The following is a 12,740-nucleotide window of genomic DNA, read 5'->3' on the forward strand; positions in this document are numbered from 1 at the left end:
TTTCCTACTTCTTTTTTTAAATTTAAAATCTAAAAACCATAGAATTAGTGTATCTAATTTTTCACACTAAGGTTTGTATTCATGAGTCGTGGTTCAAAATCAAGAACCCCAAATAATGACTAATTTATCTCCATTATGAGGCATCATAAATAAACATGGGTTAATTAAGTTTTTTTTTTTTAAAGAGAGTTAATTAAGTTTTTAGTCTCTATAAATATTCACAGTTTTGTTTTTAGTCCCAACAAAATAAAATCACACTTTTTAATATTTGTGACAAGGACTAAAAATGCTGATGGGAAATTTTTATAAGGATTAAAAATGTTAAACTTTTATAGAGACTAAAAAATGTGATTTTATTTTGTAGGGATTAAAAACAATATTCTGAATATTTATAGAGACCATTTACTTAATTAACCCGGTAAACATTTGAATATTCTTCATATCTCTTTGTGAAACAAAAGTTATAGACAATGAATATAATATGGTCTTGTTAATGCCCCCGTGACACTCTTCAAACATTTCAAAAAAAACAATTATTTTTTAAAAAAAAAGTCAAATATTTTAATTTCCAAGGTATTGATTACATACATTCTATAAATACTTACCATTTATGGTCCTTAAAATGTCTCGGAGGCACTCTTAACATTTCTCATCTTTATCTTTATTACGGAGTATATATATTTGCACTATTTTTTTTTTAAAGTACAAGTGTCACCTCTCTATTCTAAACATCATTTAATGTGATCTCATTTAATGTTATGAAATGATCCATTCTTAATGTTATTCATGTAACCGAAAATATTAATTTGTCTTTATTAAGAAGATTATAAGCCAATGTAATATCCATGTAACTCAAAAAAAGTGATGATACAACAACTTTCTAATTGGATGAAGGTGTTAATCACGTCATTAAAAAGAGTTCCTCCAATGGTTGTTTAACATGTGTCAATTTTGTTTTGTTGAACCAATCATATTGCTTGATTTTGGTTTTATTGTGTCATATATATTTTTTATATTGCTTCAAATATACAATACTTAAGCTCTTAACCTATATATCAGATGTTTTATTTGGTTCTTTTATCCGCTTTCTTCTTCTCCCGGTATCCTAAAATAAAAAACATATGCAGAAATAACTAATATATGCAATATTATCTTTCTTGCACATATTATTATGTATATTTTTAAATCTTTAAAAGTGTTTTGATAACTTCTCTTAATCTATTAATGTTGAATTATTCATTGCACAACAGATTCAACCACCTATTAGCTTCTTATGTTTGTTTTGATTCATGTTGTGCTTGATTCTTAAGTCCATAAATTTCTTTCTCTCTTATTTTTTCGTTCAATTTTTTGTGTCTATTGAATCAATTTATTTTGGATTTTTTTCAGATGTTCAATTGTTTCAGGTGAAGAAAGACTATAAATGATTGATGCGAGTGACGATGAAATTAACATCATTCTTCAAGAACATAAGCAAGATTTGAAGGCCTATTATATTTCTCTATACATTGTTTCTTATTACCAAATTCGTGTCAATTTATTATTCATTTCATTGATAAATTATTTTATTGTTATTACTATATTTTTATAATATACAAATCCATGTAGAAAGTTTATACTTTCACAATTATGGAATGAATTTCGATTTGAAATTTCTACCTAAGGCATGAGTTAAAAGACATGAATAATATTTAATTTTTCTCGCAATGCATGGGTTAAAGGATATGAATAATATTTGTTTTTTCTTGCATTTGTTCTTCTACTTTCTTGACTTCTTTTTTTTAAAAGCATTATAATATATCTTTGATGAAATAGTTCTTGGACGGTTATATGGATTTAGACAATTTGTGAGGTCGCACACAAAAAATGCATATCATATAATCATTTATAAAAACTAATTATTATTCTTTAATTATTGTTTTTCTATTATTTTTCGTCTTTTTATGTGTGTGATGTCAAAGGAAGTGAAATTTTTTGTGTTCACACAATAATTTCTCTCATCAATGTCATTAAAAAACATTAATATGTATTTAAGTCAAAATTCAAAAAACTTTTCATATTTACTTTCTATATATTTTTTTAAGGAGGGATATATTGACTCGAGTAAGTCTATACACTTACTCTAAATCTTAACCCTTAATTTAATTTTAATCTAACGGTTCTAATAATTCTTCATTAATTCAAATCGTGAACACCGTGCATATGCTTTCTATCAACGACAAACAAAAACTATAACATTTCAATTCTATGATTTTTTTTTAGAGAATTATTTCATCTTTATATTATTCATATCTTTCTTTAATGATATATCGCATTGATCACATCACATTTCAAATTATCGAGATTCCATTCCCTACCACTCCTGTCCCTAGCACTAAAATTATGGGCTGGCAATTTATTTATATTATTTAAAAATACAATAAATATATTATTTCTAGATGATTACAAGCACATTGAATTATTTTTCAAAAGATTAGGGAAGTGAAAAATATTACCAATAGAGATGCCTAGGGTGAACAACGGTTGGCCAATGCGCATGCCTCTACGTATGAGCCGGATTAGTCGTCCACCTTTGATGGATCGGAAACCGGTGCGAAAGCCAAAAACAAAAATTATTATCAATAGAGATGACAATATATATTTTACAGTGATCTAAATAAAGATTAAACCCTATCAATTGAGATGTCAAACTCTTACAATCAAATTGTCACCTCATGCATGCACATTGCTCTAGGTATGTGCATATAAGCGGAAAAATTTCATTTTGTAAAAAAACAAAGAGTAATTATAAAAAAAAATAGAAAAGGTTTTTTTATGAAAAAAAGATAAGAAACTATTTTTTATTTTAATTTTTTATTTGTGTTTAGAAGAATCCAAGTTAGATATTTTGGAGATCAAGCCTAGAGCCTCCAACTTAAAACTCCTTAAACGTCAGGTAGCTAAACTTAAACTTATGGATTTTGCAATAAAAATTGATAAATTAACAATAATTAACGAGACAATTATGTCTTGATGATGATTAAAAAATAAATTATTATATGATTGAAACTACTAAGTAAAAAATGAGACAATTATATCTCCGACAAAAATTTAACAAGAAATAATTTGATGTCCCAACAAAATATTTTTAAGCATAGTGAGATAAAGACTAAATTTTTCCGGTTTATTTTTGTAACTAACATGTGCTTTTATTTTTCTTAACAACTAAACTGGGTGGGTCTCAATATTTATAAAAAAAAATAAATAAAAAATTATTTTCACACAAAATTCAATTGTGTCCTCCTTCACTGTGTTAACCTATAAATGTCAAATTTTACAATATCACATTTCTAATCAATTGTAATTATTAATTATTTTATAGAAATGTATCATACCATATTAACCATCCATTATTGTATTTATAGCAATAGCAATGACAATCATATAGTTTCAATGCAAAGATATGCATATGGAAACATGTATTGCAAAATAAACGAGGATGCAACTTTCTTTCCTTTCAAATTTAAAAATTTAACCATTCTTTCATTTATTTGCATTCTCATGTATTTCATCTATTATAGCCCATAATTTGTGCATTTTATTTTGTTTTTTCATACATATGAAACTCATTTATAACCCATCAAATTATTTTCATAATTTATCGATCATAAAAGTTTATAATAAACATGCATTTTGTCAACTAAACATAACACATTAGCATTTATTTCATGGTTAGACCCCACCAAGACCATAAGTAAATGAATTTGAAATAATATAAAAAAATGAAATAGTTAATATATTGAATATAAAAAAAAAATCTACAAATAACATCCAAAAACTAACAAAACATTTCATCATAACGTTTGTAATTTTGAGGGAGCCTACAATGAGTTTGATCATCGCATTTGGTTACGAGAAATCCCACAAGTGAGATTATCAACATATCTTCATCAAAAACCTTAAGATATCTTTATCTTTATTATATATATTTGCGCTATTTTTTTTTTAAAACTACACGTGGCAACTTAATAGTGATAGGATCTAATGTTATTTCTTATGTACAAAAAATGTTGTGCAAAAAATCATAATTTGAAATTGTTATTTAATGCACCAATGATTTCTTTTATGTATACAATAAATATGGAAAAACTTATAATATTTTGATAGGAGAAGTTATTGCACCATGATTGCAATCAAAATTATTCAATGCACCGAAATTATTCACTAAAAAAAATGAGCACGAAAAAAAAAAACAAATGTATTCCTCCAATATAAGCACCGAAATTGTGTTGATGGTTTTTTGTCAAAAAAACAATAAACTACATGATTGTTTTTTTTTTTAAACAAATAAAAAAAAACTACATGATTGTTATATGAAAGATTACTTTTTCAATTTATTTTTTGAGGGAATTATTAGATTATTGCTACACACGTTGTTGTTTTTTCTTTTTGAAGGATTGATTAATATTTCAAAAAAAACAAATGGAATTGGAATTTGATTAGGTAATCGAAATTGTTGTGTAAAAAGTCATAATTTGTAATTGTTATTTAATGCACCAATGATTTCTTTTATGTATACAATAAATATGGAAAAGCTTATAATAGAAACAACAATCATAATTTCGAGAATTTACCTAAAATGTTATCTCCATTTGATAGGAGAAGTTATTGCACCATGATTGCAATCAAAATTATTCACTGCACCGAAATTATTCACTAAAGAAAATGAGCACCGAAATTAATTTGTCAGGTCTCCATTAACATTTTTTTTTATGCATTGAAATACATAATAAAAATATTATTAAAACTAATTTATGTCATTTGTAGGTATTCCTCCAATATTACATTGACACGTGTCAATATTATTTTTTTAAACCAATCATGTTGCAGCTATTTGATGTTATTTTTTTATTTTCGCATTGCTTCCACTGATATTATTTATGCAATTAGCCTATTTATACCAATGTTGTCTTCTGTTAAATCATCTGTCTTATTCTCTTCCCTCTCAACCTAGAAAAAAAGGTATTTTCAAATGGTTCCAAGATCAGATAACATATCTGAGATCAGTCCGGTGAAGGAATCTTGGAGCATAGTTGTACGGATTGTCTGTGCTTGGTTTGTTCGTGACGTCAATCGCGACGCACATCCATTTTCTCTCGACATGGTTCTCATGGATGCATCTATGAGCAAATTACATTAGTTATTATTATTATTATTATTATTATTATTATTAGTGTTTTGTGTTGTGTTGTTGATTGTTGATTGTTTTATTCTTGGCGTTTTCAGGGAAACAAGATTCACGCCACTGTACGAAGAACTCTGATCTACAAATTTGAGAAGGACCTGCAAGAGGGAAAGGTCTACTCTATGAGTTGCTTTGGTGTTGCTGCGAATCTTGGATCTTATCGCACCACAAAGCACGAGTACAAACTCAATTTCCAATTTAACACCAAAGTGAAATTGTGTGGCAAAAATGGTGTTCCTTCTGATATCTATCCGATATCAAATCCTATTGCTGTTTTCAGTTATGTTGGATGTCCAGTTATGCTGATGAGGAATATTGACCAGGCAGCTGGATTGTCCAATGAGACTAGGTTGATTGTAGACAATCTTGAGAAAAACTTTTATTGGTGCAACTGTTATTACCGGAAAAAATGCTGGTGAAAAGGTAATTATTCCAAGAATGAACGTAGTTCCGAGTGATCCTGGACTGCCTTTCAAATTTACTAGAAGACAGTTTCCGTTGGCTTTGTGTTTTGCAATGACAATAAATAAAAGTCAGGTCAGTCGTTGTCTCATGTTGGAATCTATCTTTCCAAACCAGTTTTTACTCATGGACAGTTGTACGTCGCTGTGTCGAGAGTCACTTCCAAAAAGGGATTGAAAATGCTTATTCTAGATGAAGAAAACCGCGTGTGTACTGAGACCACTAATGTTGTGTACCGTGATGTTTTTCGGAATGTTTAACGAGTCGTTTCTGATGACGCAGGTGTGTACGAGTTTTTTTTTTGTCTCTTTTATTTTGTTTGATCGCGTTGCTTCTGATTTTTTTTTGGAAAGTCATGTGACGATGTCATTCAGGCCAATGGTTTGATGATTCGATTACATTGTTGCAACTATACTTTTGGTTTTTACTTTTGGATTGCCTCTCTTAGTGAAGTATATTTATGAAATGGAACTAACTTCTCATAATTTAAAATGTAGAATCATGTTGATTCACCTATACCCGGAGAATTTGCTGCAATGAGTGGACAAAGTTTTCTTTTCAAGGTGATCCCCAAAGCTGTTTTTAATGATGATGTTAGGAGGGCAGCGCCGTGGAGATAATGTTAAGGATGATCATGATTGTTTTTATGGCTTCCAAGAACCTTTTTAATTTGCTTCAATAACTAGGTGTTCAACTACTCATTGAGCACTTTGCATTGTTTCGTTTCATTTTCGTAACTTCATCCTGATTACTTGGCTTTTTGTGTGTTTGACTGTGTAAGCCTGCTAAGGCTTTCGTTGTTTTTACTTTCAGTCGACGTTATATATTGAATGCATCATCAATATTTACAAACTTGGACATATCATCTTTCTCTTAATTTTAAGTAGCGCTTTCGGTTCTTTGTCAATTTTTTGTTTTTAACGTTGGTTTTGTTCTTTAAGATTCTTCTTTTTTTTATTTTATTTTATTGAGAGAAAACGAAAAAATTGGTTATTCCAGAGCCACGTACAATGGAATCGGACCAACTTTAAATACTAATATTTCGGCTTTACATCCGTTAAATCATTTCCGTTGATTGATACAAAAATCCAACCTCTATATAACTTTTCCGGACTCGCAGTTAGAAAAATATTGTAATTTTACGCGTTTCAGTAAAAAAATTAAAATAAATTGAGGATTACTCGAAATACTAAGAAAATTTTCAGATCCTCTATATGTATTTTAATAGAGATGTCTGCAAAAAAACAGCTCAAAAGTCAATTTTTAGGTTGATGTTTTCGTGTCTTAAATTTTAGGCGCGTTAAAAATTCATATTTAATCTGTCCCTTGTCGAAAAATTCAAATTTTTTGTGGGACATGTTATTTTTTTGTTCTAAACATGAGTGCAAAAAAGCCTAAAAAATTTCAACCTTTAGGACACTTTTTCGGACTCGCACTTGAAAAAAATTGCAATTTTGCATGGTTCGGTCGAAAAATCAAAATAAATTGAGACTTAGTCGAAATGCTACGAAACTTTAAAGACACCTCTATATAAATACATATAGATGATGTGAAAAATTTCGTAACATTCCGAATAAGTGTCGATTTTTTATATTTCTTTCAATTGCGATTATGCGCGTTTCGGTCGAAAAAATAAAAAAATATCGAGATTTATTCGAAATGTTATGAAACTTTGCACATCATCTATATGTATTTTTATAGAGGTGTCTGTAAAGTTTCGTAAAAATCTGAATAACTTTCGATTTATTTTGATTTTTCTACCGAAACACGTTAAATTATAATAAAAAGCAGCAAAGTCAGTGGCAGTTAACTGCCAGCGCATATGCCAGAGGCGGCAGTTAACTACCGATGGGGGTAAGTTGGTCATTTACTTATGTCAATAGAGAAAAACAATTTTCAAACACCGATTATAAATAAGGGTTAAACTTAAAGGACCATAAAGTCACAAACGTAATTTTGATTTATTTATGAGTTGACATTTTATTTACAACATGGTTTTATAAAAAACAATGGACTTGTTAACAAAACCCAACAAGGTGGAAAGCAAAATGCACATATAATCTCGATAAGTAAAGTACATTAGAGTCTTGGTTTGGCTAATGTGTGTAGTCTTATTCTCACTTATTGTCTCAGACAAGAAAAAACTTCACTAATCCTCTGCTTTTCAGTAGTTTTATCCCCGTCAAAAAAATACTTTGCAAATATTTTTAGAAGGTTTTATTATTTTGTTGGTTCTTGAAATATATCTTCAAAATATTACAGATTTAATTCAACTAAGACTTAAGACAGCATCTATTAGAAAAGACCTAAGTCTCACATCGGATATATTAGACTCTAGATAAGAGTTTATATAATAGAGACATTCATCTTACAAACCAATTTTGTAATGATGAGTTATGCCAAATTTTAATATAATCATCTCTACGAAGCTTATCATGACACAATTTCGAAGAAAAACAGATTTAGACGGAGGGATCGTAGCATGCCAAATCAATTTAGACCAGGTTTTATTATTGATGCAATGCAATAATGTTACAGTTGTGTAACCAAATAGGATAGATTGGACCATCTTCTTTTGAGACAATGATGAAATACACTTTATGATATACTACACTTTATGAATCGGGCTTAATTACAAAGCACTAATTCACATAACCCACTTGGAGCATCTGCAATGAAGGTCCTTACTTAACAAGGATCACTCCCCATTAAGGACCCTTCATTGGAGGAAGAAAAAATGAGTCATCGTTAAGGAACAAACAGCTATATAAGGACTCTCTCTTTCCTGGGTAACTATCGGATTCAACGTTTAAAAAATTAATAAAATGTGTACTACTTGGTCCCACTTGCATAAAGGAGTAATAAAATGTATACTACTTGGTCCCACTTCTAAAAATGAGTAATAGGTAAATTATTTTTGTTCAATGATGTAAAGATAGTGCGATTATTTAAGTACTTTTCATTGGACTCATTATTAATGTATTCTCATTGGAGTCATTGAGTCCTTAATAAATATTTTTATTAAAAAATTATAAATATGTGATGTGTCACGTGGATTCCATTTAAAGAGTACTGGTTAGTGAACTACCATTGTGGATGCTCTTAGTTTGAAAAGTGTTAGCTTCATGGTTGTTTTAGAAAGAGAAATGATATTTGTACAACCATTATGTATAGGGATGGCAATTGGACCCAGACTCAATGGGCACCCGCAAAAAATATCCGCTATGGATAGGTAAAACCCCGCTTTCTTGGGTACGGGCATGGGTATGGGTAATTACCCGCAAATTTAAATGGGTATAGGCACGGGGATGAGCACTGTACTACCCAGCCCCGCAACCCGCATATATGTATTTATATAATATAATAAATAATTTATTTATTTTTGTTGTACAATTAATTTATTTATTTAACTACTTAAGTCTAACCCTAAACTTAAAACAACTTAATAAAATTTTTAGCAACAATTTATATGACTTTAACATCTAAGTGCAACATTTTAACGTATAACTGATGTAAGATATCTATTTTTTCTTTCTTTTTAGGGATATTTTAGATGTTTTTATTTATTTGATTAAATACTACGATTCATACTATTTTATGAGTTGATTTGAAATTTTTTGGATCATGGTTTTATTTCAACTGTGCTGTTTTTTATTGTCTTTTCATGGTTAAAGTGCGGGTAATGGATGCGGATATGGACACTTAAGTGGCCATAGGGTATGGGGAAGGGCACTAAAGTTGTTGCCCACGAGGGTACGGGCACAGGTACTAACATTTTTTACAAATGCGGGTATGGGGATGGGTACTATAGTACCGTGCCCATTGGATACCCATTGTCATCCCTAATTATGCGACAACTTGTCATCAATTGGATGTACAAATATCGCTACTCTTTGTAAAAAGGAATTGCCTTGGGTTAGTACCTTAGTGGTTGCTCCACTTATAATTTTTGTCACAGCTAGAATCCAATAGTGTAGAAAAGAGACGATTGCTTTTACCTTTCCCAAGCTATCCCATCCCATACTAACTATTCGACGTATTTCTCTCCCTTTGTCTGTACTTATCAATTTTTTATGTGTGGGGGGTTAGTGCTCACATCTTTTGACTTACTGTCTCTAGCATGTGCAATTTGGCCACTTTGGAAATATGGCACTAGACCATGTGCTTTGCCTCCTTAAAACAAATTCAATTATATGAACGAATCATAAGCAATGTGGACAGGAGTAACGAGTAAGAGATACTGCACCGTTTTGGTGTAAGGGTGGAAAAATGACTTGCAAGAATTTTAGAGCACTACACCCTCTAGAAGCACTCTATTTGTTTAATCCAAGAGTTTTCCTTGCGGCATGAGATGGCAAAAAGGGTAAAATACCGAAAGAAAATAAAACATAAGTACGGTTTTTACACGTCTGCTGGTACAATGACACAAAGCAAGATCTTAAGAAAAGGATGTTCAACAATATTTTTATTGTATAGTTCAATTATTATTATTATTATTTTATCTATATTCAATTGTATTTTTGAACGCAAAATATAAAGTCAAGTACGGTCACAGTTAGATATTGAAGAAGCAAAACAGATCGTAGACTCATGGTAGTTGTGGTATTTAATTGTGAAATAAAAATCACACCAACATGCAAAGACTTAAATCGGTGGAAACTAAAAAAAACATTCTCATTTTGTTAAATCCCTGCGAGATCTAAAAAGATTATTAAGATCTCATTTTCCTTCTCTAATCTATAATAACATTAAAAACATAAGAATAAAAAAGACATAATATAAATTGATATTGATAGTACTAATCAGAAAACAAAGAAAAGGGAAAGAGTTGATCCCAATTCTCATGACTGATCTCATTCGCACCCTTTCGGTGCAAACCCGACCCGTGAAGTCGCAAGATCATAACTGACCCGAAACCCTTGCTGCTGAATGTTACCAATGATAGACAAACCACTCATCGTTCCGGCGAAAGCAAAGCAGAAACTCCCACTGTTGTCCACGGGAATCAAGTAATTCTGTGCCGGAAGTGACACGTCAGCACCCTGAAAATGAAGCACCAATGTCGGTACCTTCACCTCCGTCAGCCCAGATAAATCAAAGCAAGTATCGAACAACGAAAACTCCGGTGCCTTCTTCAGATGCGTAGCACCGAGCCTAAAAGCATCTCTCAGTGCAATGTAAGCAGGTCGGGTCAATCGGGTTACTGAAGTACCTGAATCAATTATAACTCCGCCGTTTCCGGCGGTGTCGAGTTTGAAGAGCGAGGCGGAGACGCCACGAACTGGAGCACCACCCACACTGATTCCGAGAAGCCCAACGTAATAGAAAGTGTCGAGTTTAGGGTTTTTGAGAAGTGGAGTGAACCGGGCGGTTCGAGAAACAGCCGAGTCACCAAAAACAACGGAAGACGGTTTTGACGTAGCAGATCGATCCACAAGACAATAAGAGAATTTCTGATTGAACCGGCGACCGGTTTGAACCGGGAAAGATAATCTACCACGACCAAGACCTAATAAACCAGCAGCACCAACGAAAAGACCTTCGTTATCATGACCACACCCTAAAGCCACACGAGCCACGCGCGTCTTTCGGAACGTGAGTGTTTCGGTGGAGAAATCACCGAAGGTGAAAGACCCGTCGCCGTAAGAAACTTGATACTGACAAACCTTGGTCTTGGTGTTGCAACCAGCAGTGTCGAGTCGCCGGCAGAGAGGAGCACCGCATGGGATTCCGGCGTAGGAGCGTGACTTCGTTGGGTCAAAAACGGGATCTGCTTGAGAGTAGCATTTCCGGCATGGTGCACATTGGAGCCAAACCACGTCACTTCCGGTGTCGAGAACCATGAAAACATACCTAGCTGGAGTTCCAACACCGATGCGAGTGAAATATTCGCCGCTGCCTTGAGAAAGACCAGAGACGATGGAGCTGCTGAAACCAGTAGCGGATCTATGGGGACGGGTTTTGTTGAGAGCTGTTGCGAAGGATTCGACTCTGGCAGCATCTCTTTGGAGTCTGAGATGGAAGAGTTGTTGTGGGGTTTTGTCGGAGGAGAGAGTGTCTATGTGGTGTAGCTGAAGGGATAGAGATTCTTGTTCTATTGGGTCTACGGATTCGGGTATGGATAAAGATTCTTGTTCTGATTCGGGCCATGTGAGTGTTGAAGGGTTGGGAAGAGAGCGAATAGAGAGGGTTTGTGTTTGTGTTTGTGTTTGTGGATGAGTAGTAGTGGTTGTTGATGAGAGTGTGAAGGAGAAGGAGAAGGAGATGGCTAATAATAGGAAGAGAAGGGTATTGTTATTGTTCCCTTCCATTGTAGTAATGGTGAGAAGAGAGAGAGAGAGAGAGAGAGAGAGAGAAAAGTGTGATAGTGAAGAAATGGTGGGGAGTGAATAAATAAATAAGTGAAGGAGTGAGTGAGTGAGTAATAATGCAAATTAGGGTGCGTGAAGGAAGGAAAGGCGGTTCTGAGTTGATGACAGTATAGTGTGGGGTGCATCACTCAGTGCACTGATTCTGGTCTAACAATATTACTACAAACGTTACACTACCCGTGTAAAAAGTAAATTATTCTTGTTGTTATTATAGTTGGTGTTCGGTTGGATAGCATTAGTTACTACTACTAATTGCCTTTCTTATTCTAGATAGACAGTTGAGTTTAACTTCTGCCAATAAATTGTTATTACTAACAGGTAATTAATTAATTAAATAGATTCAAACCTAGTTCACCACCAAAATTAAATTAAAAAATGATTAACAATCTATGTTGGTAAATTGTAAATAACATTGCCGCCGTATCTATCGTACACGGTTGTTGAAAAGTGGTGCTTGAAGAGAGTGGAAGTGCAAGACTAGTGCCCTTGGGTTATTGCTGTTGTGCAGTGAATTGGAAAGCAATGTATTCTCAATTTTTCATAACTTCACGTAAATTCTTTTTAAGGAATAATACTTTACATAAATTCTGAGTTGGAAATGCTGAAAATACCTTCTTCTTTTTTTTTTTGGGTAGAAATAAATGAGCAAGTTTCACAAAAAAAATAACACCTCTGAAATCCGC

The 12,740-nt window shown here is 32.4% G+C and overlaps 1 protein-coding gene across 1 annotated transcript; it reads right to left on the bottom strand.

Annotated features, from left to right (window-relative positions):
- Positions 1 to 10,269: 10,269 nt before the first annotated feature.
- Positions 10,270 to 12,058, bottom strand: LOC25499738 (aspartyl protease family protein 2). The gene has a single exon (XM_013595159.3). The coding sequence runs from the start codon at positions 11,995 to 11,997 to the stop codon at positions 10,540 to 10,542; it is 1,458 nt and encodes a 485-aa protein (XP_013450613.1). The 5' UTR covers positions 11,998 to 12,058; the 3' UTR covers positions 10,270 to 10,539.
- Positions 12,059 to 12,740: the final 682 nt, after the last annotated feature.

The sequence above is a fragment of the Medicago truncatula genome, chromosome 7 (assembly GCF_003473485.1).
Source record: "Medicago truncatula cultivar Jemalong A17 chromosome 7, MtrunA17r5.0-ANR, whole genome shotgun sequence".
NCBI lineage: Eukaryota > Viridiplantae > Streptophyta > Magnoliopsida > Fabales > Fabaceae > Medicago > Medicago truncatula.

Coding starts and splice junctions, on each gene's coding strand:
- LOC25499738 (XM_013595159.3), bottom strand. CDS start 11,997: ATGGAAGGGAACAATAACAATACCCTTCTCTTCCTATTATTAGCCATC.